A 24,226-nucleotide genomic window follows, 5' to 3' on the forward strand; every position below is an offset into this window, starting at 1 on the left:
CATTGTCCGTGAAAACAAGCCTTGAGGACATCGTTTCTCTGACAAAGAAAGTGGAATTGGTACCTCAGTATTTGTCACGAGGAACACAAAAGAGCTTGTTAATACATGTCCAGAGTGACGACGTTTAATGGTGGAGTCAAGACTGTACAGTATGTGCTGGAGGAGAACTAAACAGTCGTATAATAATCAGTTTCTTGTACATTCATTTTCAAAGGAAGTCAGTGCGGTCCTGGAGAGGTCTTCCACCATTACAACAATTTGTTATGCTGCTGCTGCATTGTTATTGATGGCTAAAAAACTGCGTCACAGACAGGCGGCTGCGACAACAGAACAGTGACGGACGGGATTGTAAACAAGATGGAAGCACAGTGCAGCGACCCCTCAGCCCCGAGATGAATCTGTGTAGTATTCCTTCTTTCCATTTTCAAATAGCAATCAAACAAGTGAATAAGTGACTGATTTAAGTTTTTCTGTATAACCTTCACAAGACATTGAAACGATCGCAACTGGACTGTTCTGGTTTAAGAAGACGTTTTGCCTCTCATCCGAGCAGCCTTTTGAGTTTATAACAAAAAAAAGCCTTTTTTTTTTTTTTTTTTTTTATATTTCAATTCTAGACTCATATCAAAAACGAAAAATGGGACACAGGACTGCGATGCTAGCTAACACTTTTGATGAGCCTTATGTGAGGGTTGTATGGTTGTGTTGAATAATGGAACTACTGAATAGTCTTTACTCTTTATGTAGGATGGAGTACCACTCGTGGTACGTGGGTTCTCTCTACTGGTACACAAAAAATGGATGGATGGATCATTTGACTAATCACGGCAACTAACAAGCTAACTTTCCACATGCTTGTTACCAAACTTTCGGGTCACATAATCCCAAACAATTAAATGTTAAAATCAAATTGAGCCCTGCGGTCTGCGGTCCCATTTTATAGTTTTGAAATTGAACTGTTGATTGAACTTTACCCATTATTTTTAGCAAGGTGACGATATACAGCTCTGAAAGAAAAGAGACCAAAACGGAATAAAACACTAGACCTTTTTTGGTATTCTGACCATTTTTCATCAATTACATTTAAATGCTCAAAATGACAAAACTCATATTTGGGAGTTGTGTTGTCAGCAGCACATAAAATAAAACTCGAAATCACAGAAACAGCTTATTTTGTCTCTTAATTTTTTTACATAGCCGCATACAAATCCATTTTTCATTTTGTAGTTGCTATTTGAAAATGGAAAGAACGAATGACACACAAACTTAAATGAATTCCAAGCCTTCGTACTTGACGTCGCCTATCTTTGTCTCCGGTAGGACGATGCGTCCGTCCAGCGTGAAGGCCACGATGTACGTGGCGATCTTGCCCGCGTCTTCCTCAGACTTGAGCGCCAGGATGATCTGGTCGTCCGTGTTGGGCACGAACTTGAACGAGGAGAAGCCGTGGGTGAGGTCGAGCGGGCCCACCCGGCTCACCGTGACGTCGGTGAAGTCCGACGAGCAGCTCAGGACCAGGTTGGTGGCCCGCCGCTCGTCCGCCGTCTCCTCGTAGCGCTCCGTGCTGGCGCGACGCGGCAGGAAGAACCAACGCTGCAGCGTGTCGCTCCACGTCGCAGACTCGTGAATGAGGTAACCTGCGGAAAGGGAGGAACGTGGCGGTGAGGTTGGGGCCTAGTCACCCGCTCTCAACTCTTAAGCACTCATCTCAAATCAACTTTCCTCATTGAAATGAATGGAAATGCCATTAATCCGTTACGGTCCCCCATAACACCAACACCTTTTTCAAATTTAAACTTAGTCTTTTAATTACTAGCACAATATACCATAATAATAACATGATTAAATGTAAAAAAAATAAACAAATATTTTTGCATCTTTTCTTGCTTCAATTCAATTGTGCTGCTGCTTTTGGTGTTTGTCTTGACCACCAGAGGGCAGTATAATACATATAGGGTTCCCTCGCTATTATTGGAGTTCACCTATTGCGGATTCAGTGCATTACAGATTATTTTTTCATATTCATATAGTGTACAAGTCGCCATATGGAGGGATTTTTAATGTATGCTGTAATTTTTTGGGGGTAAAATAAATGCTTCCTACCCTGAAACATTAAAACTGTTTAAAAAAAATGTTGAAAAAAGAATCATTAAAATACATATTACAAGGAATAGAATATACATATTATATAGTAATACAGTGCATTGCTGTATGGTTCAGAGACTAAAATGTTTTTTAAAGTACAAAAAATGTTTATAAAAGTATGGTAGATGTTAATAGGAGTGTGCGGAAGATTTAATAAGAGTCTGGAGAGGTTCATACATCTTTAAAATGTGTAAATAATCCCAAAATTATGTGGTCGCCACTTTGCGGACATGACCTATTGCGGGGGTGTTCCGGTCCGGAACCTAGAGGTATCTTGACCTGGTAATTTAAGGTGCCACTGTATCTGTACTTAAAGAGTTTGAGTACATCTGCCACCTCTGACCTGGAGGTTGGATTCCAGCGGCTGACTTGAGCGATTTGTACGTCGGGACCCAGTTGCGGTGCTCCACTTCCCCGCGGAATCCCACCACTTTCACCCACTCCGGATTGTCGTTGACGAACTCGCCCGACGTGGTGGTCCATTCCTTCCCCAGACCTCCCACGTAAAGGTGCTCATCCTTCACCGCAAACCACTCGCCTTTGAAACCTATCGAGGGAATGGTCGTTAAACCCCGGCAAAAGTTGAATTCCGCCAAACAATACAAAACATGTCCATCAGCCTTGTTTGATTTGAAAAATCACAACTTGGTCGGTGATACAGTCGGGGATATGATGCAGACCCACCCACAATAGATGAAAGTCTGCGATAGTGCAATTAGTTGAAAAAACATTGTTTTATACATCAACATTGATTAAAATGGTAGGACACGTCGACAGCTGTCCAAATCCAAGTCAGCGCTCGTGCCGACCCCCCGACCAGACAAGAGGAAACGACTGTGGTGACATCATCTACCCAAACCCTCTCAACAGTCGTAGAGCCACGAGTGATGCAATAAATACAACAATAAGCTGACTAAGCAGTTTACGAGGCGGAAATAAACACTTACCTTCAGGGCTGACCAGTTGCTTCTGCACCGAAGCATTACATCGACCCATTTTTATTTTATTTAATTATTTTTTTTTTTTACAAAACAGGCTTACTCGAATGTATCTAACCTATTTAGCCTCATTATCATCTAAAACAAACAAACAAAATCCAAACTTTTAATCTTGAGCCGATATAATGCCGCACCACTCCTGTGAGGGTGCGGCATTATAGTGAGGGAATAGGTGGGAGTTTTACGACACTTCTCAGACAGTTGAGCGTTCAAGATAGGTAATATTTGGTTTTGTTTTGTTTAACCATTTTGAACACTTTCAATTAGTTCATGATGCCTAAAAATAACAGAAATGCATATTTGGACATACAGGGTTTAAGGGGAAAAGGAAAACCACTCACGCTCACATCGCCACGAATAAAAACTAACACATACAAACGCAGAATAATGGGAAAAGACAACCTTTAGCCACGGTGCCGTCGCCATCCGTTAAGATGACCCAAGGGACGGCTTTGTCGCCGTCGATGTGGTAGACGATGCCCGTCCTGTCATCCACGCTGTAAAGCTTCCCGTTGAACACCACCAGCTCCGACAGCTCCATGCCTCGTCCCTTCTCGGCCAGGTGACTCTCCAGCACCGTCCTTTCCGCGTCCCACTCCACGGACACCCTGTCGCCACTCTGCGACACCAGGAGGTACCCCCGCCGCATGTAGCTGAACCACGTCAGCGTTTTCTCGCTACGAGAGTTCGTGTCCAAGTCGGCGATGACGCCGATGCGGTAGCGCGTGCCCTGCGGTGTGCGCTCGGCCGGACTGAGCGGGTAGGTGTCGTTGTAGCGGGCGCTGGTCCGCGGCGGATCGTCGCGGTCCGCCCTCCAGCCCACGGAGGTGTAGGCGCGGGGTTGCAGGCCTGCGCTCAAGTGCATGAGGAGCAGAAGGACCAAGGCCAGCGAGATGGCCATCACCACGATGGGCCGCCACTTGAGGCGGAAGCGAGGGTCTGTGGCGTTGGCCATGGTCGCCAACATGGGGAGGCCCCCGACGGAGATGCGCAAACCGTTCATGGGCTCATTCTGCTCCAGGCGAGTGTAGGCTGCAGGTGCAGTCATAGAGGATGGAGGCAGGGAGTGACCTGAAGAAAAGTCCAAGTAGGAGTCACTGATACAGTTAAGCCCTGCATATTCACGGTGTGCTATCAAATTGACAGATTCACATTTTCGTCAAGCATATCCCAGAAGTGACAGAAAAAACAAGCAAAGCTTGTTTTGAAAGTCATTTTCATTATATTAAGACATAGTCCCGAAGTGTGAACAATAAGATGCTTGTGGTCACGTTTAGCAAGTGACAGCCGCTGCTGAGCAAGTAAGAAGACCTTACAAATTGCAGTCCCTGTGTGTTTTTTTTTTTTATATCGGTACAACCTCTCTAAACAAACAAAAATCCCAACAGTATTGGTAGTTTCCATTTGTGATTCTCGTCATAGAGAATACACTCAGGAGCTATATTGAACAGTGTTTACCACTGAAGATCTTTGGAGCGGCTAGGAATTCAAACCGCATTACGACATCTCGTCTTCATCTGACCTAAGCTTCCTCATAGAAAATAGGTAAGTATAGGTCATATTAATTTATTGTAATAAGTAATAAAGCTTCTACTCACACTCTGGGCATATACCTACAGTATTTTTTCCAGTTTGAATAAAAATCCCCCCCTCCAATTTACACAAGTTTAATTCTTAAATTAGCATTACAGACAAGTTATTCAGGAAATACACGGCTAACTGGCAAGGACCTTCAGATGACGCATTAAAACTCTTGACAAACCAAAAACAACACTCCAGCTTAACTTTTGTTAGTGATGCGGCTTACTTTCTCTGTATCTACTTCTCTCAAACACCAAGTGTCGCAAAAAAGCCAAAGAAAACGCAGGATAGCGGAGTTAATTTTTTGACGTGGGACAGAGCCATGCCACGAGTGGCCAATATGTGCAAGTAATTGATGCCCACCAAAAAGATTTGTCATTGCCTATAGATGCCGGCAAAGCATTTTTCCCCCCCAATCAGACATGGCAACAGCCTGGCAAAATGAAGCTCCTCCCCTCTCGTCAACTTAATTCCTTAAGATGGCGCCGAAGCAATATTCGTATAGCAGACGTGTAGCCTGAGGACAAAAACCAGCAAATTTTCGAGCAAATAACAGTGGGATGGTTCCCCCCAAATATCTGTGAATATGCAAATGCTGAACCGCAAATATGCGAGGGTTGACAGTATTTAAGGACCAAACTGTCATAGAATGTGTAGAAATATTGTTATCATAAGGACAAAAACAACAAAACACGGTCTTCCATCCATCCATCCATTTTCTGAGCCGCTTCTCCTCACTAGGGTCGCGGGCGTGCTGGAGCCTATCCCAGCTGTCATCGGGCAGGAGGCGGGGTACACCCTGAACTGGTTGCCAGCCAATCGCAGTGCACATACAAACAACCAACCATTCGCACTCACAGTCAAACCTATGGGCAATTTAGAGTCTCCAATTCATGCATGTTTTTGGGATGTGGGAGGAAACCGGAGTGCCCGGAGAAAACCCACGCAGGCACGGGGAGAACATGCAAACTCCACACAGACGGGGCCGGGCATTGAACCCGGGTCCTCAGAACTGTGAGGCTGACGCTCTAACCAGTCGTCCACCGAAAACACGGTCTTATTTTTGCAAAAGTATCATGCTTTGCTCAGATGCCCCTTAAAAAACATAAAATTCTGTCAGTCAAAAACAACAACCCTGTACCTTAACCTTTGTTAGTGACATCTTTCCGCTGACTACTACTTCTCTTAGCACACCAGGTGTCACCCTCCCAAATAAAAAAGTCAAAGAAAAAGCACAACCACCGTTAAATGCTAAAATCACGTGCGAAGGCAACGGTGTCAACAATCTCGAGTTCTTTTGACGTGGACCAGCAGGCTCCTCGGGGGGGCAAATCACGGGGTGTCTGGCCAGCCTCCACATGTTGTAGTGAAAGAGCCTTTGACGGGGGTTGGGTGGGTGAGGTCCTCATCGGTCGAACGGCGGCCTATCACGCGCCCCGTGAAACGCGCCTCTGTGCTGGGACAAAGGGGCTTACCTGTCCGTCTCCTCCGAGCGGACCGCCGCTCAGCCTGCATCGCATACTCCTGCGAGCGCAACTGCGATGGTGGTGAACTTTAACTACACTTAGAGGATCCTAGCCTGGTCCAAAGGTGCGAGGGGGGCGGGAGGGGTGGGGCGACAAACTTTGCACTACTTGTAGATCATGAAAACCTTTATTATTAACCTGCTTGGGAATGGACAAACCCTCTGAGTAGGACCACAGCGATGCAATCAGCCAGGCCACAGGCGAACAACAGTCAAGAATGATATGTTTATCTATCACAGCTTTAAGCACACAACGAGAGCTGTTAACTATGGTCTTTAAAGTACAATCTCAATTTTTTTCTTTTAAAAAAAACCCTCTGACTTCCAATCCTAAGATATCCCCCATTTGCTTTGAGCAATGGTTCTCAAAAGTGTGATACAAGCACCATTCATTATCTAGTACAGTATATTTTTGTTAAGTACAGTTCAGTTGCATTGAACTTTTAAGTCAAATACATTTCCACTTAATCTTTTAGAACTGTGTAACATTTATTCAGGTAAATTTTTCTGTTAATGTTTATGTGCAATACATTTTATTTAAATCATTTAAGGACTTTTTATTTTCCCTTAAGCGCAGCATTAACAACCTAGTTGCTTGGGAGTGAAGGAAAATGTAGCCACGCGGCACAGTGACCGCCGAGCTTACCGTTCTTTTAGTGGTTTTATATTTATGGCCTGGATGTGTTTTTCATCCAAACATTTACTGTAATTACAACTTTACTACCGCATCAGTGTAGGTGAGTGATAAGACTACGGCGCTTTTAGACTTAGTTTGTGTTACGAAAATTTCAATGATTCCAGCGGAACCAGTGGGTGAGGAGGATAACTCGATTGGATGTCAGGAAATTGCAAGATGTACTGGCCACTTCTAAAGGGACAGACTGGGAACCAAACCCCCATCGGCGGGTTTTTCGAAGAGATTTTCCCACAAGTATGCAAGAAACATTTGGTCGGGATGTGTGAGTAATTTAGCGCAACATAATGGCTATTTTGCTGGTAGAGAACATGGAAGAGTCTGTTGACTTGCTTTCAATGAGTCAACAAACTCAAGTATTTGACAAAGGTAGAGAAGGCTTGAACGATGATTTTAGCCGTCTTCTCTAACGCCGTAGTTTGTTGTTTTAATAAAATAGACATGGAGGAAGGTCTGACATAATATGATCATTGAAGAACCGGCTAAATAATTGACTTGCTCTTTTGACACTGAGATGGATACAGTAGAGCTGATGTGAGCTGTGAACAAACAAACAACCCAAAAAAACTAAAACTTTTGGGGTATATCTGGTGGTGCAAAGTTTTTGTCATCGTATTAGGTTAAATGAATAGTAATTACTCACTTCCTGCCACCCGGGTACGCTGGCGTTATAAAATGGTGTATTCATGAGATTCAGTGGAGCTCAAGGAGACAGAAAAAGGCGTAAATAGGTCACACGGTGACCAAACAGACGTCTATAATCATCACGGCAATTTTGCTCGATAAAAGCGAGGTCAAATATTCACACAATGGTGAAGATTAGATTAGCCACTCAAACGCCTGAACAGAGCATTCGGGCTTTTAGCGAAGATGCTAATGCACTCCCGCTACAACAATAAACACTCGTTCGGGAGGCAACGAGGCTCACAAAAGTGTCATTTGGCATGTTCGCCGACGCACTCACCGCACACTCACGCCGTCAGCCTTCCGTTCGACGCCGCTCGGGACTCAGGCGTCATTGTTGTCGACGTTTGCTCGTTTTTGGTTTACACTTTGGGAACGAACTCACCGACGACTTCCTGTTCCAGGCATGTGACGTCATCCACGTCGCTTTGACGCAGGCCGGTAACGCTGCATTCAGGTGCACTCAGAAATACAGAGATTTGGGTGTTAAGAGTTTTTTAAAAGGAAAAATTGCGAGAGGTTTCACTGACCTGTTTTCCATTTTGTGTTTTTGATCTTAGTCGAAACTTTAAATGTGAAGAGAAAACGCAAAAGATTCTTTTTTGTGTGTGTTAGATTTAAAAACAACGAGTTACTCTTTGTTTTTTTGATGACTAATAGAAAATGAAAAGAACAAATGAAACAAGCCAGTTTTTGCATTTTGTATTTTTGGTATGAGTCAAATTTGAAATGTGAAAAATCACAGTATTGTCATTGAGAGCATTTAAGATCAAAATACCCCTTAAGTCCGTTTTTTTTGTCTCATTTCTTTTCCCAGAGCTGTATAATTGGTTGCTAAAAAAATAATTGGTTGCTCTTTCACACATTGCTCTACAACGTTTTGAGGACACTGGTTTTGTATTTGTTTGTGCAGATCTGAATTCTGTGTTACGCTTTACAAGTGTGTGTAATGTGAAAAAAGATCATCTTGCACTGCTCAGTACTGTACTGTATGAAAACCGAAACCATTTCATATATGCACCTTGCAGATCTGCAGTCCTCCACACACATACTGACAGTCACTAACCTAAATATTTACCCAAGGAGCAGACATCTGCAGAGAATCCTGTTGGATGAGGATATGAATGAGAATCCAAAAGGTCGGAACACACTTTTTTTTTTTATTATTTGGCAAAGAGAATACTGGGTAAGGCACATGAGCTTGGGGATTCTCCAGAGGAAAATAGAGAAAAAGAGGCCAAACTAAGCTGTAAAGAAGCAAAGAGAAAGTCATGTGATAAGTAATGTGCTAATCTTGTGATTGTCCCGGGCGGGCCTGACCAAATAAACTGCTGTCATCGAATGGTGGCTGATGTGTGGGGAAAAAAACAAAGTAGTAACATGAACACAGGAAACAGAAATCAACGTATGGCCCTGCTACCTTTGGAGCAGTAATTCCCAACCACTAATGTGCCACAGGAAATGATCCAATTTCACGTTATTGGTCAAAAAAATGATCGAATTAAAATAAATGCATCATTGTTCATCTATGTATGCCAGTGACAGGCACAACAATAGCATGTTCTTCCACTATACATCAGAAGGTCAAATGAATCAGTGTATCCACCTGTTGCCATTCATAAAACAGAATACAGACAATAGAGACAGAGCCCTGCCGCAAATACCCCCACATCAGTGCGCTTTGTAATTGCCTATAGAGGCCACACAATGGTAGTAAAGCACTACTTTTGTCTAAATGAAGGTCCTCAACTCACTTCAACATAGTTCTTTGGCACAGGGAAAGCACAAGTGTGCGAGCACCAAAACAGAGAACAACAGACAACATGTTCCCCCAAAAGCCTGCAAAGTGAATCAGCTAGTCACAGATGAACGAGGAAACACCCGCAGCTTTGTGTTCAACTGAACAGGGCCGGATTGCGCTTTTAATCCCAAAAATTGGATGCCCAGATTTTTCTGTTTAGTGCCTTGGTGCAATAGAGGTTGGGAAACACTGCCTTAAAGCAAACAAACAAATAAAACAAAACACTCTCAACCAAAGCACTTACATTAAAATAATATTAAAATTATAGTGCACAAAAGCCATTTTTTAAGTGATTTAAAAAAACAAGACAAAAACAAAACAATGCAGTAGTAGTTTTTTTTTTTAAGCGACATGCGTGAGACTGCTACTTTCCTAACTTCTGTCATGATACTGTGCACTGAGGGTGACACATTGGAGTTCAAGTGGTTTTGGTACAAAGACAAGAAAGCAGCAGGACCCCCCCTTTTCCCTTCCAGAGAACTAACTAATAATTAAAAATATAATAATTAAACACAATAAAGTGTGCATGTCCTACTGGAAGAGAAGAGGTGGGCAGAGGTGTGTCTGTAAGGCGAATTTGGCAAATGTTAACGCTCTTCACCACATCGGTTGGAATTTGGCAAGATCAGTCTTTCAATAGGTTGGCGGTTGGTACTCTCCAGGATTCTCTTGGTTTTGGGAGAACGGGGACTGCTGGTAGCCGGCGGGGCCGCTGCTGCCGGTGGTGTAGGGGGTCGGGGGGTACGGCGGGTCCACGGCGGGGTCCGTGTACTGCCGGTCCAAGTCGCTCAGGCCTTGGCGATAGCGCTCGTAGGCGAAATAGGACAACAGACCCTGGAGAGAGACAGTACGGTACGGTAGTACGTTATTTAAAAAAAAAAAAATAATTTAGAGTTCAAACAACATTTTAGGGGGAAAATGTACCGCAAAAAGGTCCGACACTCATTACACGAGATTTCAGCAAATCTCGTGAGATTTGTGCTCAGTGAGCGAGTAAAGCAGGGGTGGGCAAAATATGTTCAGTCTAATATTTCTTGGATTCAAATACTGTAACATTATGCAGTTAAAAGATGAACACTGCTTAAATATAGGACAATTAAAAAATTAATTAAATAATGATTCAGTAAAATGTTTTGCCCATGAAAGTTAAAAAACAAATACTAAATAAAGGTTTCAAAACAAGCAGTTCTTACAAGATCAAATACAAATGTATTGAACTTAAAAGTTACATACAACAGAACTGCATTGAAGCAGTTACTATTTTGCATACCACTACTCTGATGCTACTGAAATGAAGTTGAAATTTTGTGGTGTATTTTCCCCGCAAGCTTTTTGGTCGGTCCGGCAGGTCGAGCGCTCTTATTTTCGAAGCGGCCAATGCGAGGCTCACCCAGGTGAGAATGGAGAAGAAGGAGAATGCCACAACGGCGCGAGCGGCGTCGCCCGGCACGGCGGGGTCGTTGGTCCAGGACCACTGGTTGGCCAGGACGCAAAAGCAGATGAACCACAGGAACGTCCAAACCCCTGCAACATCCCAATAGTTAAAGCTAACCATTTGCACAAACAGGCAGATAACTAAAGATTTTCTTGGTTGTTTGATTTAACATTTTTACACATGAGCCCGAAACCCAAATATCTGCATACAAAGTCAATTCTCCACAATATATCCTATTTAAGAATTAGGGTTAAAAAGAATGAAAACTTTTATAAACATCCTCTCACCTGAGAAGACCAAGTCCCCGACGATGATGTACTTCCTCTCCTTGGCGTTACTGATCTGCGGGAAGTAGGCATCCAGCACCAGGAAGCCCACGCACACCAGGAAGGCCAGCACGCCGATTCCAACGCCGTAGCCGCACGCGCTGTCCCTGTGGTTGAACATGCACGTGGCCTCCGGCTCCATGTGGGAATTGACGTAGCCCTCCGCCGTGATGGTGGCGAACACCACGATGGCGAAGAGCTAGCGGACAAAGCCAATCGAAATTAAAAAATAAAGAATAAAAGTCCTAATGCTAGGACAAATGCCGTAATGTTACAAGAACATTACGAAGTTGTAATGTTATGAGAATAAAGTTGCAAGATTACGATGATGATGAATAAAGTGATGCAAGAATAAAGTTGGAATATTTATGAGGAAAAAAAATGTTTTACAAAGTCGCAATGTTACAACAATAAAGTCGTAATACTACGACAAAAAAGTTCTGTTACGAGAAGAAGTTGAAATGTTACAAAAAGTGGCAATATTACGTAGTCGGAACATTATAAAAATAAGTTAAGAAAAAATTGTCAGAATTTTACAAGAAACATTTTATAACATTTTAACCAAAAGAAAGTGAAATTTGAACGAAACAGTTCCAATATTACAAGACAAATTAATAAAGAATTATCGTTACGTTTTATGAGCAAAATTGTAATGTTACAATAATAAAGTCATAATATTGCAACCGAAAACGTTACTACTACGAGAAAAAAAAATAACGTCACAATATTACGAAGAAAAAGTCGTAATGTTATGTGTGTAAAGTATGTATGTATGAATGTCTTAAACCACACAACTGCCACTTTTTAAGAATCCCAAATTTATCAGTCAGCTCAGAAAATGGATGGATGGATAAAATATAATACTGTTGCTGTAATAACCAGAACAAAATGCGACATAGTCATGCGTAATGAGCCTTACTTCCGGGTTTGGGCTTAGCATTAGCTAGCATTGAATAGCATAGCAGATGCTACATGCTATCAAAAGCAAAGAAAGTCATTGCGCAACGACAAAATAACCGACGTCAGCTGGAGCAGACCGCTCCCTCTGAATAAGCCTTTTCTGCCTCCAATAATTCCAGCTGCCAACATGTCGAATTTATTGTCATTATTTATCAAGTCACTCAAAGTTTGTGGTCGATTGTAAGCAGCTGTTGACAGCTCAGCATGCTAACGAACGGTTTCGTTCTCTCACTCACCCAGCTCAGGCATCGTAGAATCGTCTGAGGCTTTTTCAGAAAACTCACAAAGTCGAACGCGCCACCGGCCAGCGGGGCTCCATAAGCGTTGCTTTGCATTTCTTTGCGCTTTTTTTGTTCTGTTTTTAAATTACTCGTAGCGACGTCATCAAAAGTTTGGAAACTAAGCCGGAAAAAAACTTTCTCTCTTTGTGGGACGTCAAAACTGCTTCCTGAACACTTGACAAGCCAGCCCCCTGCTTTGATACGTTCAAGGACCCGCGGAAACATCATCAACCATAACAGTCAAGACAGATTTAAATTTGCAGTACGGAGTAAAATAAAAATTATAAAAAATAAACATCAACAATAAAAATGTATGTACATTTTTGGTGTCCACAGAAAAAAAAGATGTATATTATATAATAGTTATGTCGCAGACACTGCGCAAAAAATACCCCCCAAAAAGTAAACAAAAAAACAAATTAAGAAAAATTCATAGAAAGAAATGTATCTTATAGTTTTTAATTAATATTTTCATCCAAAACACGAAGCAAAAAAAACCAACTAAATATTAATATCAACAATAAAAATAAATATATAACATAACAAAAATGAAATAAAGAAATAAAAAAATAAGTACTAAAATTAATACATAGTTGTTGATTATCAGTTAAAACAAACGAAAAGAAAGAAAATGATAAAATAAGGCGGAAAATACTGCGACGGTCTCATGTTTGTTATGCGTTTACATGTGACGTCATATATTGCCATCCAATCACATCACAGAGCGCCAAATTCTCTCAAAAGCGTCAACAACATGGCGGAAAGGGACGTAGAAGTTACGTTCAAGAAGGTAGCTGTGAATCTACATTTTTACCCTCTTCATGTGTGCAGCATTATTATTATCATTTTTATTTTTTAGTTGATAATCCTGGGCTTGACTAAACTGTTGTCATTTCAGCGTTTCCATGGTAGGGGCGCGCGTTTGATGACTATTTTTTTTTGCCATCGCTGTTAAACAGGAAGATTCTAACGCTAAAAAGTGACGTATGTGTGTTTGTACCAACGCCGAATGAACAAGCTTTAGATAATGTTAATATAAGCATCAACACTTCTCATGTTATGTGATAGTGGTCGGAGCAACACACTTAAAAGTTAAATAACATTATTTTCAAATGGAGTCTGATAGCGATTGACGTATTAGTCCACAAGAGGGGGCTATAGCTAGCTAGATGATTAGACATAGTATAATATTTGTCAATTAAAGTATTTGTTGCACACAGTGGGGAGTTTTGTAAATGAATAATGAATGGTGTAAAAGTGGATTTAAAAATATTGTTCATATGAAGGCTATATATTTCTCTTGCAAATTTACCAAAAAGTAAACTAATGATGTGCATCTGTGCGTCATCCACAGGAGACTGTGGGCAAACTTCTGTCCAGCTTCTTCAAGGAGGACAAAAGCAGATGTAAGTAAGTCACTAGGGCGAGTTTTGATTAGTTTATTCATCAGGACATTTATTTTAATCGTTTTTTGTTTTTTTTTGCGGCTTTCATAGTTCAAAGCACATCCCTGCACTGCCAACAGTGAGGAGCTAGTTTATTACGGCAAGGTCAAAGTTGCCAACATGACGATTTGGTGTCTATATTGAACTACTTTTCCAGCCCCTCGAGCAACAATTTTTCTAAAAAGAACAAAAACAGACAACATGATTGGAATCATTTTCACATTTTTTTTCCCCATACGACTAAAAAAGGAAACTGGTTGAAGACAATCACGGAGTCAACATTTCCAATGACATGGTTCCCTTTTACGTGTCGGAAACGTTTGACCCAAGGTATGTGCTTCCAAGCCCCAAATATTTTGCTGAGGTCGCCTTGCCTCACCAGTACAGCTCTACATGAGAAAAGAAAAAAGTGAGAGCCGGCGTTACTAGTACTTGACTACACACATGGACCAGCGAAGCCGTGCAGTTTGATGGCTCATTTTATTATGCTAAATTGCTGAACATTTAACATGGTAGCGTATTAAGTGATGTGTTTACATACATGTTTCGACAAAAGGAAAATTAGCTTTCCAAGAAGCAGCTCTTATTTTCATGTTATCCGGAAAGAAAAGTAAAATATATTTCTGTTATTTCTGTGAAAGTTAATGCAAGTCAATACTTGTTAAACAAAAAAAATATATATATCTTTCTCAAAACTTGTTTGGTATCATGAGAAATAAAGCAAATCAAAGGAAAAGTTTTTTTCTGATTCCTCAGCTCACCTCTTGTTCTCTAATCTCTTGTGTGGCAGTAAGTGTTGAGGCCACACTGCTCATGGCGGAGATGCTGAAAATATTCGTCCAAGGTAAAGGTTGCCATTACATAGATATTACTTCTTATGAGTCAATGGTGATGATGATGATATATTCATGTTGATTATTCATATTGCGATTGTCAGAGGCAGCCGTGCGCTCGCAGAAACAAGCCGAAAGCGAGGACTGTGACCGAGTGGACATTGAGCACTTTGAAAAGATCCTGCCGCAGCTGGTGTGTATTGTATTTCACCAAGCTAACGTCAATAGCAAGTTTTGTCGGAGCGTCACGAAGACAATGTTGTAATGTTATGTGAATAAAGTCAGAATATTACGAGATAAAAGTTGTAATGTTATGACAAAAAAGTAGTCAGGTCAAAAGAATAAAGTTGTAATATTTGCAGCGTAAAGTTGAGGGGAAAAAAACGTGATTTCACAGGACTAACGTTGTAACAAACAAGAATAAAGTCATTTTAAGAGAATGAAGTTGTATTGCTATGAGAATAAAAATGTAATGTTACAAGTATACAGTTATGAGAAAATTTATTACGGGAGTATAGTTGTTAGGTTACGAGAATAAAATCATAGTGTTTCGAGAATAAAGTTGAGGAAAACATCGTAATCTTCCAGCAATAAAGGTGTAGTATTACATGAATGAAGTCGTAATATTACAAGAATGAAATCGGTACATCACGTAGAGAATGAAATGTTACGAAGATGATGTTATAATGTTAAAAGAATATATTTTTAATATTTCGTGAATCAACTCGTAGCGTTACAAAAATACATTTGTGATGTTCTGGGAATAATGTCAGAATATCGCAAAGAAAAAGTCATAAATATTGCGAGAATTAAGCCGTAATGTTACGAGAGTGAAATTGGCGTTACGCAAAGAAACAGCTGTGATGTTATGATAATTAAGTCATAATGTTACAAGGATAAAGTTGAAATGTTACAAAAGTCATAATATTACGTGAATAAAATAATTTCTACCATCACAACGCACCAATAATACGCACTGTATTATTTTTCATACGGTGCCTATTTTAATGCTTTCCCTTTTTCCTTCCTTTTTCAGCTGCTGGACTTCTAGCTGCCACATGATGGCGCCAGAGTGTTTCATGACTGGTACTTAAAAAGAAAAAAATTGTTTTAATTCCAATTCTGTCATTCCCGACTCCCCTTCCAAAAGAAGCCAATAAACACCTCCCCCCTGCCTTGTTTTTGTTTTGAGCCGTGTGCGTGTTGCGAGCGCCCCCACCACCTGTGCTCCCCTGCGCGACAACAGGTGCTCCCAGCATGCTCGGCGGGCGCCCCGCATCAAAGCCTGCCGGAGCAGTTGGAAGCAATTAGAGTAATAAGGGGAGCAGCTAGTCTCTTAGATGATGACAAGTGCCAGGAACCCAAAAAAAGGAAAAGACGTACCCCCTCTAGCCACTTTGAAGTTCCCTTTTGCTGTCCTGCGATGTTTAGTTAGAGGTGGAGGGAAGGCCAAAGGGGAGCTCTGGCGCAGGGGGAAAGTTGAACGCGTGTGTGTGTATACGTGTTGGCCAAACACGGCCCGAGAGACCACACGCATAGACATTCTGTTTGAAGGGAAACATAACAAAACACAGTGCAACACGGTCCAAAGAGGTGCAGGGTGTCATTGTGAAGGTAAATAAACACCAAACAAAAAAGATAGAAAGACCGAGAGGAGCCGTTCCATCCTTTCATCCCAGCGGAAGTTCTCTTAATGGTTTTCCCTCCATTGTGAGTCAGCGTAACACCTCACGCTATTTATTCGTGTGACTCACGAGCTGGGAGTCCATCTGGAAGCGAGTTTGGGGGGCAGGGGCATGGCATTCCACACGCCGCCTTATTTAACTTCATGTTCTCCCCGTTTTTTCTCTCGCTAATTTGTCGGGTTAATAACGGCTGACGCTAAGAGGAGCCCGCGAGACTCGCGTCGCGCCAAAGTGCCACTGTGACGAGCCGCCACTTGTACACGCGTTGCCGCTTCGTTACTGCAGCCAGTGATTCCCAGCCACTGTGCCACCTGCAACGTTAGTGCTCGCTAGCGACGTATACACGCTTAACAATTAAATGCTCTTCCACCAAATGGCGCAAGGTGCAATTATCCCGTGTATCCACCTGTTGCCATTCAAACAGCGGAATAATAGCTTTGTGTTGAACTACACAGGCCCAGAGTTCACTGACTGATTCAATTGAGACGAGATCGTCATTTCATCACCATTTGTTTTCTAATTGCCTTTATTCATAGTTTAAGATGTTCATATACCCCAATTTATGATCCTGTAACACTTTAATATCATTTCATACTCATCTTTCAACATTACCCTCGAGTATTTCACCGTGGTGCTGAACGCTAACGTTAGCCACTAGTCGCTAGATAGCATTAGCGGTCAGGATGTGAAACCCACGCATGATAACGTTCTGACCTTCCTTTTATCGCTTGACTACTTTTTCTAGCTAACATTGATTGTCAGTGGTACTGACTGCAATGCTACGTGGTATCCAGTAGGAGTGTTTTATATTTTTAAACACTCTTTGAAGACTACAAATTAGAGATGGGTCGATTTTTTATTTTTTTTTCCCCAATTATACCAATTATTAGTAGTCAAGGAGGCCGACAGCCAATATTTGGAGTCAACATTAATTTGCAGTAAAAGGGAAAATATTGGGGTCAAAATTTTGAATAATAGTAACTCCAGCAGTTCGTTTAAATGCAACATGTTCATTTTTTTTTTTTTTTTTTTTTTAAATCTTGGACAATAGATATCTTTTATTTTAAAATTCTAAGAAAATTAGCTGGAAGCTCACAGGCTAAGCAACATGTCTTATAAAGTCAAATGAAAACTTGGACAAATAAATAGCTTCCTGATGTTTTCTACAATAAATCAAGTTTTCCAAACTTTCAATACACTGTAACGGAAATGTTAATCTTTCACTTACAGCATCTTTGTTTGAAGTTCAAACAAAAAGTGCAAGGAGTTCTCAGGGTTATCAGCATCACTTGTAAAGTTAATTGAAAAAATTAATAAATACAGTAGTTCCCTGAAGTTTACCGAGTTTCAAATAGATTTCATATCAGGCTTCAGATTTCTTTCTTTTTTTAAACGCAGATGCCCATAGCCGTCAAAAGGCCGAACATCAGCGATGAAAATCGGCCCGGCCGATGTTATGGCTACCCCTACTCCAAATTGTCCATAGGTGTGATTGTGAGTGTGATTAATTGTTTGCCTTTATGTGCCTTGTGATTGTCTGGCAGCCAGTCCACGATGCACCCCACCTCTCGCCAAAGTCAGCTGGGACGGGCTCCAGTTCACCAACGGTTCTAATGAGGACAAGGCCGATAGGAAATGGATGGATGGATAATTGGAAGTGATGCCAGCCATTGCAGATATTCCAAACAACAAATCTTTGCATGGCTCTTCACACGTCTCGGTGGGAACACGTGACATGTGAAGGCAGGAATCTCTTATTAAACATGCGAAAGCAGTTAGGACAAGAGAGAGAGAGAGAGCGGGGCGGGGCGCCCAGTCATGACTTAAAGCTTCTCTTGATGGCGACATTAAAGGCAAGGGAGTGTCCACAGCGCAGGCCAGACAGACGCTTTGTTGGAGAGAGCGCTGATGAGAGCTTACGTGTCTCCAGGCTGCTGGCGGCTCTCTTTGGATCACGCTGCATCACGGCTTCGGTACAGATACTGTCCTCATTATTATCTTACAAACACACCAGAATGGCTTCATCCTCGACTGGCAGCATTTCCAGCTACGTGCTTGATTTGTAATTTAAAAAAAGGGGAGGGCAGGGTGGGGGGGGGGGGGGGGGGGGGTCCAGTATATTGCGGAAAATGTATTTTTGAATGACTTTGATACAAATAGTTGGATCTCTGGTGTGCCCGGCCACCCATCCATCCATCCATCCAATCAGAAGTCAGGTTGGATCAATTTGCCCGATTTGATCTCCAAATCTCCTGACTTTGAGTCGTGTTCAAATTGATTTTTTTCTCGTTGGAGTGCTAAAATTTCCAACTAATCTATCATAAGGAAACAGTAGGAACAATCTACACTAATGCATCCCATAGGCCAAATTACTGGACCAAGGTAACCCTCGTATCGTATGAGAATCTGAATCTTATTTATTGGCAAAGTATGTTCAAACACGCAAGGAATTTGTCTCTGGTAGTTTGCGGCGCTCTACCACGACATCAAACAAGTCACAATCGCAAAATATACATTCAGCACTTAAGGAAAAAACTACAGAGTTATTAAGCAATATAAAGTGTCGAGTAGCGCAGTAAATCTGGTACCACAATAAATGTGTGCAAAAAGTCATCTGTCCATCCATGTTGTGTATACCGCTGGTCCTCATTAGGGGGAGCTGGACCCAACCCCAGCTGACTTTAGGCGAGAGGCTTGGGCCAGCCTGCACTTGTTGCCAGTCAATTGCACAAATAGACAAACAAGCATGTTTTCGGAATGTGGGAGGAAGTACCTGGAGAAAATTCACGTCAGCACGAGGAGAGCCGAGATCCGAACCTTGAACCTCAGAACCGTGAGGCAGATGTCCTAACCTGTCTTTGTTAATATCCATTTTCTGTACAACTTTATCCTCGCGCGGGCCGTGGGGGTGCTGGGGCCTGTCCCAGCTATCTTCACGCGAGAGGCGGGGTTAGGGTTAGGTTAATAGGTTAAACCTAACGCGTACCTTTGTTAATATCATCACGTGGAAATACAGTGTTTCCCGCATTCACTATTTGCTACAAGTTCACCCATTTGCAGATTTATATCCTTCGTTATTTGCTGTTTTTGTGCACTTTCAAAAATGCCAAGATGGCACCAAAGCCCTGTGTGATAGAAAAGTTGTACTTCTGCACCATCTTGTGGCATCTTTAGGGCAAAACCCTAAATTTACCCCCAAACTAAGATCCAAAGACAGTTATTTCCAACTCATCTTACAACATTACCTTGAAAAATAATTAGCTTACAGATGATTAAAAAAAAAAAAAAAAAAGCACCGGAATGTGCGTGTACATGCACATATGCTGAAAATTCTCCGTAACCTCCACTAACAACCCAGGCTAAACTTTGCTCCTCCCCGACATGAAAAGATCATCATATCTCAGTCTATATGTATCACTTCAACAATAGTTCCTTGACAAGTATTAAATTTATATTCATTTGGCAGAAAGAGTATAATTCCCCCCCCCCCCCCCCCCCCAGTGAATAACAGAAGAAAACGCATTTTTTTTTTCCCTGACTTGTGTACCACGAATTGGCATGGGTTCACTGGAATACAAAATAATCAAAACGAATATGCAACAGGTGTCCCATGTGCTCATCACTTCAACTGCTAATTGAATAAACAGGCCTGTGCTTGCTTCTGTGTGTGTGTGCTTGATGCAGAAGACTGCGATGCATTAGCGCTGGGGATACAAGAGATCACCCCCCCCCACCGACCCTCCTCGTGGGCACGCCGCCGTCGGACCGCGGCGGAACGCATTCCACAACAGTCGCCTGAGAGCTCGCGTGCGTGAAGGGAATGCGCATCTATCGGCTGTGACACACGGGGGGTGTGGGGGGCGTCACCCGGAGGCCCGGTGGGCCCCCTCCGAGGTGTCCTGAGCTAGCTGATCGGAACATACCTGCCAGCTTCTGGCATCACCGCTAACTGCTTGTGGCGCTTAGCTGTTAGTCGGAGGCTGGAGATGGCGCTCCGCTGTGCCGGCTTTGCTCGCCGCGGGTGGCGGAAAAGGATTCTTCCGGAACCGGTGAAGCGGATGATCGGGTCAGAGACCTCGACATGCCGCTCGAATAGGGGACAGGGGAGCGAAGGGGATGCACAATTAGGCCCGGAGCTGGGCTATTTCTGGAGCTATACCGGCATCACCCCCCCTCCTGTCAATGGTGGCACAATAACACAGTAATCTCCTTACATAACCGCACAAACTCCAAAAACGAAAGACTGCTAAAAATAAACAAAGCGAGTCGAGGTGACGTCTAAAGGCTTCAAGCCCTGGGCCGAATGCACCACAGGAGTCGGCCGAGCGCTCTATTTTTAGACCCCCGTCACAAGTGGCGATATAAATAAAACTACAAACCTCGCAAGATGGAGGAGGAACCGCGGACCCGAGCGTCATGATCAAAGAGAGCGTGTTTGATGAGGTTTGGAAAGGAGCCAGTAACGACCATTAGCCGGGGCAGGTGGCACAGCGTAAAGTCGCCCTGAGTTAGACTGAAGTGGTGGACGTGTGAAACTGTCACAGGCAACAACTTTAACTTCGGTGCATACGTACAAATAATTGGGCCTAATTTTCCACCTGTGGCGTTTGCTGTGTTCAGAATGAATTTTGGGGCCTTTGCTGACTTAGATCGTAAGGGGTGGGGGAGTAAAATGCCTAAATTCGGCCCGATTATCGGCATGTGTGTACCTCGCTTAAAAAAGCAATTTTTTCCATTTCACGTCACAATCACAATCCTTGGTTTGGCCCAATTTGGTGTTCACCTCACACAGTGATTTGCAATCGTAAATATTGAACAGAATTGTCAGCCCCGACCGTTTTTCCCAGGCGATCGGGAGGAAAAAGGCCTCATAACCAACCCCACACCAGAGGACAATCACTCAGGATAATCATTTAGAGACCTCCGACAACTGGGCCTTTGCAGACGTGGATCGCAAGCAGGGTAAATTCTCCAAATTTGGCAGATTTTCAGCGTTTGTGTACATAGTGCTTTTTGAATATACGCTAATTTATGCCTTTGTTTCAAAGTGCACACTTGAATTCACCAGACAGACTTTATGTGCCTCGCCGGGTGCTGCTGTTTTGGTTAGCAGCAGAGTTCAAATGCCCTCCGTAGTTAACTAATGTCCATACATGAACAATAGCGTCTATGTACTGAGATAATTACAGTAACCAAGGTACTAAGTAACCAACTGACCGACCCACCGATCAACTACTTAATAACCGACCATCTGAACAACCAACTGACTTAGTCCCTCAAAAATGCGGATCGCACTTTTCAGTATCCAAACCTACCAATTATTTTTCAGTCTATTGAATTTATGAGCTGTCAGAGGGCGGTCGGAGTGTAAAGTGTAGCTTCCTATCTTGGAGTTTGGAGGGCAAACAAGCTTGTCTGAAGTTCCTTCTTCACAACATGTTGACTGTCTGTCCTCAAAGCGGTCAAGAAAGGGCGGGGGGGTCGCCGGAACTCTAAATTAGCCGTGGTGAGTCAACAGGACAGCTTTCATGCAGGAGAGGTCAGGATGTAAGAGGTCATAGGTCAGGATGCAGTTTTGGTCCTTTGTCTTTTAACAGCTTCCTGTGTGCCGCGTTGTGCTAATCACTCACTCAAGACTTTTACCCACAACGTTTTGGGGGGGAAGTCCAAATTTGACCCGCTTTTTTGGAGTAATGTTGAAATATGTTTTGGTGTGTCGCGACTGCGCAGCTGAGATCAGCTCTTCACACTCCCTTCGCTAACCGAATTGACAATGGCGCCGGTGTTTGTGCTCTCGTCCACACTTTGAAGGTGCACCTGTTTCTCCACGTGTCACCCAGGCCAAGACAAAGCGTCGCGGGAGGTAAGGCGACACCCTCCCGCTCAGCGCATGGTGTTTGTTCCCAAGCAATCTCTTGTTTTTGACGGACGAGAAATGTACAGTGCAAGATGCCATTTGTGTTGATAGTACAAATGCCTTGTGAAATATTAGTAAACTCCTTTACAGTTATATGACCGTTTATCATAAAAATGAATATTAGGAAGAAATATCAAGAATCGAGGCTAACCCAAACCAAAAAAAAAAAAACTGAGCTGGGACCAGATTTGGATACTAACCCGCCATCCATAGATTTTCTTCTGTAATGATCGGTGACACATCCACACACAATGCATCAATCGCTCCACCTGTGACGTAAACTCCATGAAAGATCACACAGACACATGCTGGGAGATACACTCGCCTTTTATGTTTTATGACTCCTCTCCCTCTCTTTCCTTTCCCATTTGAAGCTTGTTCATTCAAGGCTGATGGGACGTCTGGGATTTTTTTTTTTTCCCCCAATAAAAAAAAAAATTAAAAAGCCACTGATGTCAAGGGTGTGGCTCGAACTCATCCCAAAGGTGTTTTGATGAGAAACTCAAAAGCTCAGTGACCTTCTTTGCTGGCTATCACTATCAGAAGCACAGACCTGCAGTTAGAACCTAAAGTCTTAATATTTGTTCCATGAAATTGTATTCACTTATTCCCAGTCTATTTTCATAATCCGTAGCATTTCTCTTGGCTGCACTGCTTCCAGTATGTGTATGTTAGATTTGTTTGCCCAATCAGATTTTAGCCTCCATGTCAATGTAACCTGACAAGTGCCTTCACTATCAGTCGTGCTGGCTGACGTAAAACTATATTGGCAATGGGACTATTTCTTTAACCTATCAGATTTTAAAATTGTCCTCACAGGCCCAGAGTGCTGGCCCCAGAGATATGAAGACGAGCTACGCCAGCACGCTAACAAACGTGCCTACATGGCTGCCATATTGGTAGGGGCGAAGTTTCTATCAGAGGCAATGCATGGACATTAAAATTAAATTGTAACTAAATGTAATTTTTCATGATGTCTACTTTTGTTTCCAATGTCAAAGCATGTGCTATCAATACAAAACATTTGAAAATAAAATCGCCCACATGATTTTTACCCATTTCCCTTGTCGTAATTGCGCAGCATTGTGAGCAACCATATGCAGCACAATCTGTCGGCATCCTCGTTCTTTCGGTTTTCTTGTCGTCCACACACGGAATGCGCTGACAACTTTGCCCTTACTAGCTCAGCGTCAACATAGGCAAGCAGCTCAAAAGGGTTGTGTCGTATCTACGTATACATATCTACGGCTGGCCCTCTTGATTGGTTGGTTACAGCAAAACTTTCCAACTTCACCAACAAAGCAGCAATTTGCACACAATAATACATTCAACAATTTGCATGTCTGGTGAGTATAATGTATTTCTTTTCATTTATTTCTCGTGTTATCCGATAAAAATTCATTCTAAATTGCTCCGGAAGATGCACTATATGTGGTACAGTTGCATGCTGCGATATTGCGTTTTTGTATAGCATTGATAGTTTCTATCATGGTGCTATTAAGAGATGGATGGGCTGCACTAAAGCGTTGCACTGCACATTGAACTGGAAAACAATACGACGCTTTCTGACTATGGAACATGTCTGAGGTTCCAAAGAGAAAGGAGCACATTTCACCCTCCTTTAAGCACACCACTGGAACAGGAACCTGCTCACTGAGCCGTGGAAACGACTGGAAGTCAGGTGTGTGCAGAAACAGGATGTCAAGTGTTCCAGATGAACCGTGTCCTGTGAAGCGACTGCGAATAAGATGTGCACTTAGGAGTGGTGACGACAAAACGCACTGAACAAGAAAAATACATTCTGAAGAAAAATATTTTTACTGACGCAAGTTGAGCGCCGCCAACTTCATTGTTATCGTAGCGTGCTGCCATCCCACCCCCACTGTTTTAAGTGGAAACACATCTTCTCCAATTAA

The 24,226-nt window shown here is 42.6% G+C and overlaps 3 protein-coding genes and 1 long non-coding RNA gene across 5 annotated transcripts; 2 read left to right on the forward strand and 2 right to left on the reverse strand.

The window, feature by feature from the left end:
• Positions 1 to 108: 108 nt before the first annotated feature.
• cant1a (calcium activated nucleotidase 1a) lies at positions 109 to 6,316 on the reverse strand. Its single transcript, XM_061748340.1, has 4 exons — positions 6,200 to 6,316; positions 3,546 to 4,214; positions 2,489 to 2,692; positions 109 to 1,637 (listed from the first exon to the last, which is right to left on the reverse strand). The coding sequence occupies exons 1-4, from the start codon at positions 6,237 to 6,239 to the stop codon at positions 1,267 to 1,269; spliced, it is 1,284 nt and encodes a 427-aa protein (XP_061604324.1). The 5' UTR covers positions 6,240 to 6,316; the 3' UTR covers positions 109 to 1,266.
• A 2,451-nt stretch (positions 6,317 to 8,767) lies between these two features.
• On the reverse strand, positions 8,768 to 12,610 carry syngr2a (synaptogyrin 2a). The gene is made up of 4 exons (XM_061748341.1): positions 12,386 to 12,610; positions 11,151 to 11,388; positions 10,819 to 10,952; positions 8,768 to 10,262 (listed from the first exon to the last, which is right to left on the reverse strand). Exons 1-4 carry the CDS (start codon positions 12,482 to 12,484, stop codon positions 10,062 to 10,064), a joined length of 672 nt encoding a protein of 223 aa, XP_061604325.1. The 5' UTR covers positions 12,485 to 12,610; the 3' UTR covers positions 8,768 to 10,061.
• Positions 12,611 to 13,146: 536 nt separating this feature from the next.
• Positions 13,147 to 16,342, forward strand: cenpx (centromere protein X). Of its 2 annotated transcripts, none has more exons than XM_061749077.1 (5): positions 13,147 to 13,220; positions 13,785 to 13,836; positions 14,666 to 14,719; positions 14,813 to 14,901; positions 15,745 to 15,902. In XM_061749077.1, the coding sequence occupies exons 1-5, from the start codon at positions 13,185 to 13,187 to the stop codon at positions 15,757 to 15,759; spliced, it is 246 nt and encodes an 81-aa protein (XP_061605061.1). In that variant the 5' UTR covers positions 13,147 to 13,184; the 3' UTR covers positions 15,760 to 15,902. The 2 variants fall into 2 exon arrangements, with proteins under 2 accessions (XP_061605061.1, XP_061605062.1); XM_061749078.1 differs by having other exon boundaries at positions 13,209 to 13,338; positions 15,745 to 16,342.
• Positions 16,343 to 17,843: 1,501 nt separating this feature from the next.
• LOC133466089 (uncharacterized) lies at positions 17,844 to 23,326 on the forward strand. Its single transcript, XR_009784841.1, has 3 exons — positions 17,844 to 18,366; positions 20,078 to 22,256; positions 23,130 to 23,326. It is a non-coding gene; the product is annotated as an uncharacterized LOC133466089 (long non-coding RNA).
• Positions 23,327 to 24,226: the final 900 nt, after the last annotated feature.

Source organism: Phyllopteryx taeniolatus, chromosome 16, assembly GCF_024500385.1.
Source record: "Phyllopteryx taeniolatus isolate TA_2022b chromosome 16, UOR_Ptae_1.2, whole genome shotgun sequence".
Taxonomy (NCBI): Eukaryota; Metazoa; Chordata; class Actinopteri; order Syngnathiformes; family Syngnathidae; genus Phyllopteryx; species Phyllopteryx taeniolatus.

Coding starts and splice junctions, on each gene's coding strand:
- syngr2a (XM_061748341.1), bottom strand. CDS start 12,484: ATGCAAAGCAACGCTTATGGAGCCCCGCTGGCCGGTGGCGCGTTCGAC. Junction 10,953..11,150: donor CGGGGACTTGGTCTTCTCAG/GTGAGAGGATGT, acceptor GGGATGTTGCAG/GGGTTTGGACGTTCCTGTGG. Junction 10,263..10,818: donor TCTTCTCCATTCTCACCTGG/GTGAGCCTCGCA, acceptor GTCTCTCTCCAG/GGTCTGTTGTCCTATTTCGC.
- cenpx (XM_061749077.1), top strand. CDS start 13,185: ATGGCGGAAAGGGACGTAGAAGTTACGTTCAAGAAG. Junction 13,221..13,784: donor TAGAAGTTACGTTCAAGAAG/GTAGCTGTGAAT, acceptor CGTCATCCACAG/GAGACTGTGGGCAAACTTCT. Junction 14,720..14,812: donor GCTGAAAATATTCGTCCAAG/GTAAAGGTTGCC, acceptor TGCGATTGTCAG/AGGCAGCCGTGCGCTCGCAG.
- cant1a (XM_061748340.1), bottom strand. CDS start 6,239: ATGCAGGCTGAGCGGCGGTCCGCTCGGAGGAGACGGACAG. Junction 2,693..3,545: donor CGACGGCACCGTGGCTAAAG/GTTGTCTTTTCC, acceptor TTCCCTCGATAG/GTTTCAAAGGCGAGTGGTTT. Junction 1,638..2,488: donor CGCTGGAATCCAACCTCCAG/GTCAGAGGTGGC, acceptor CCCTTTCCGCAG/GTTACCTCATTCACGAGTCT.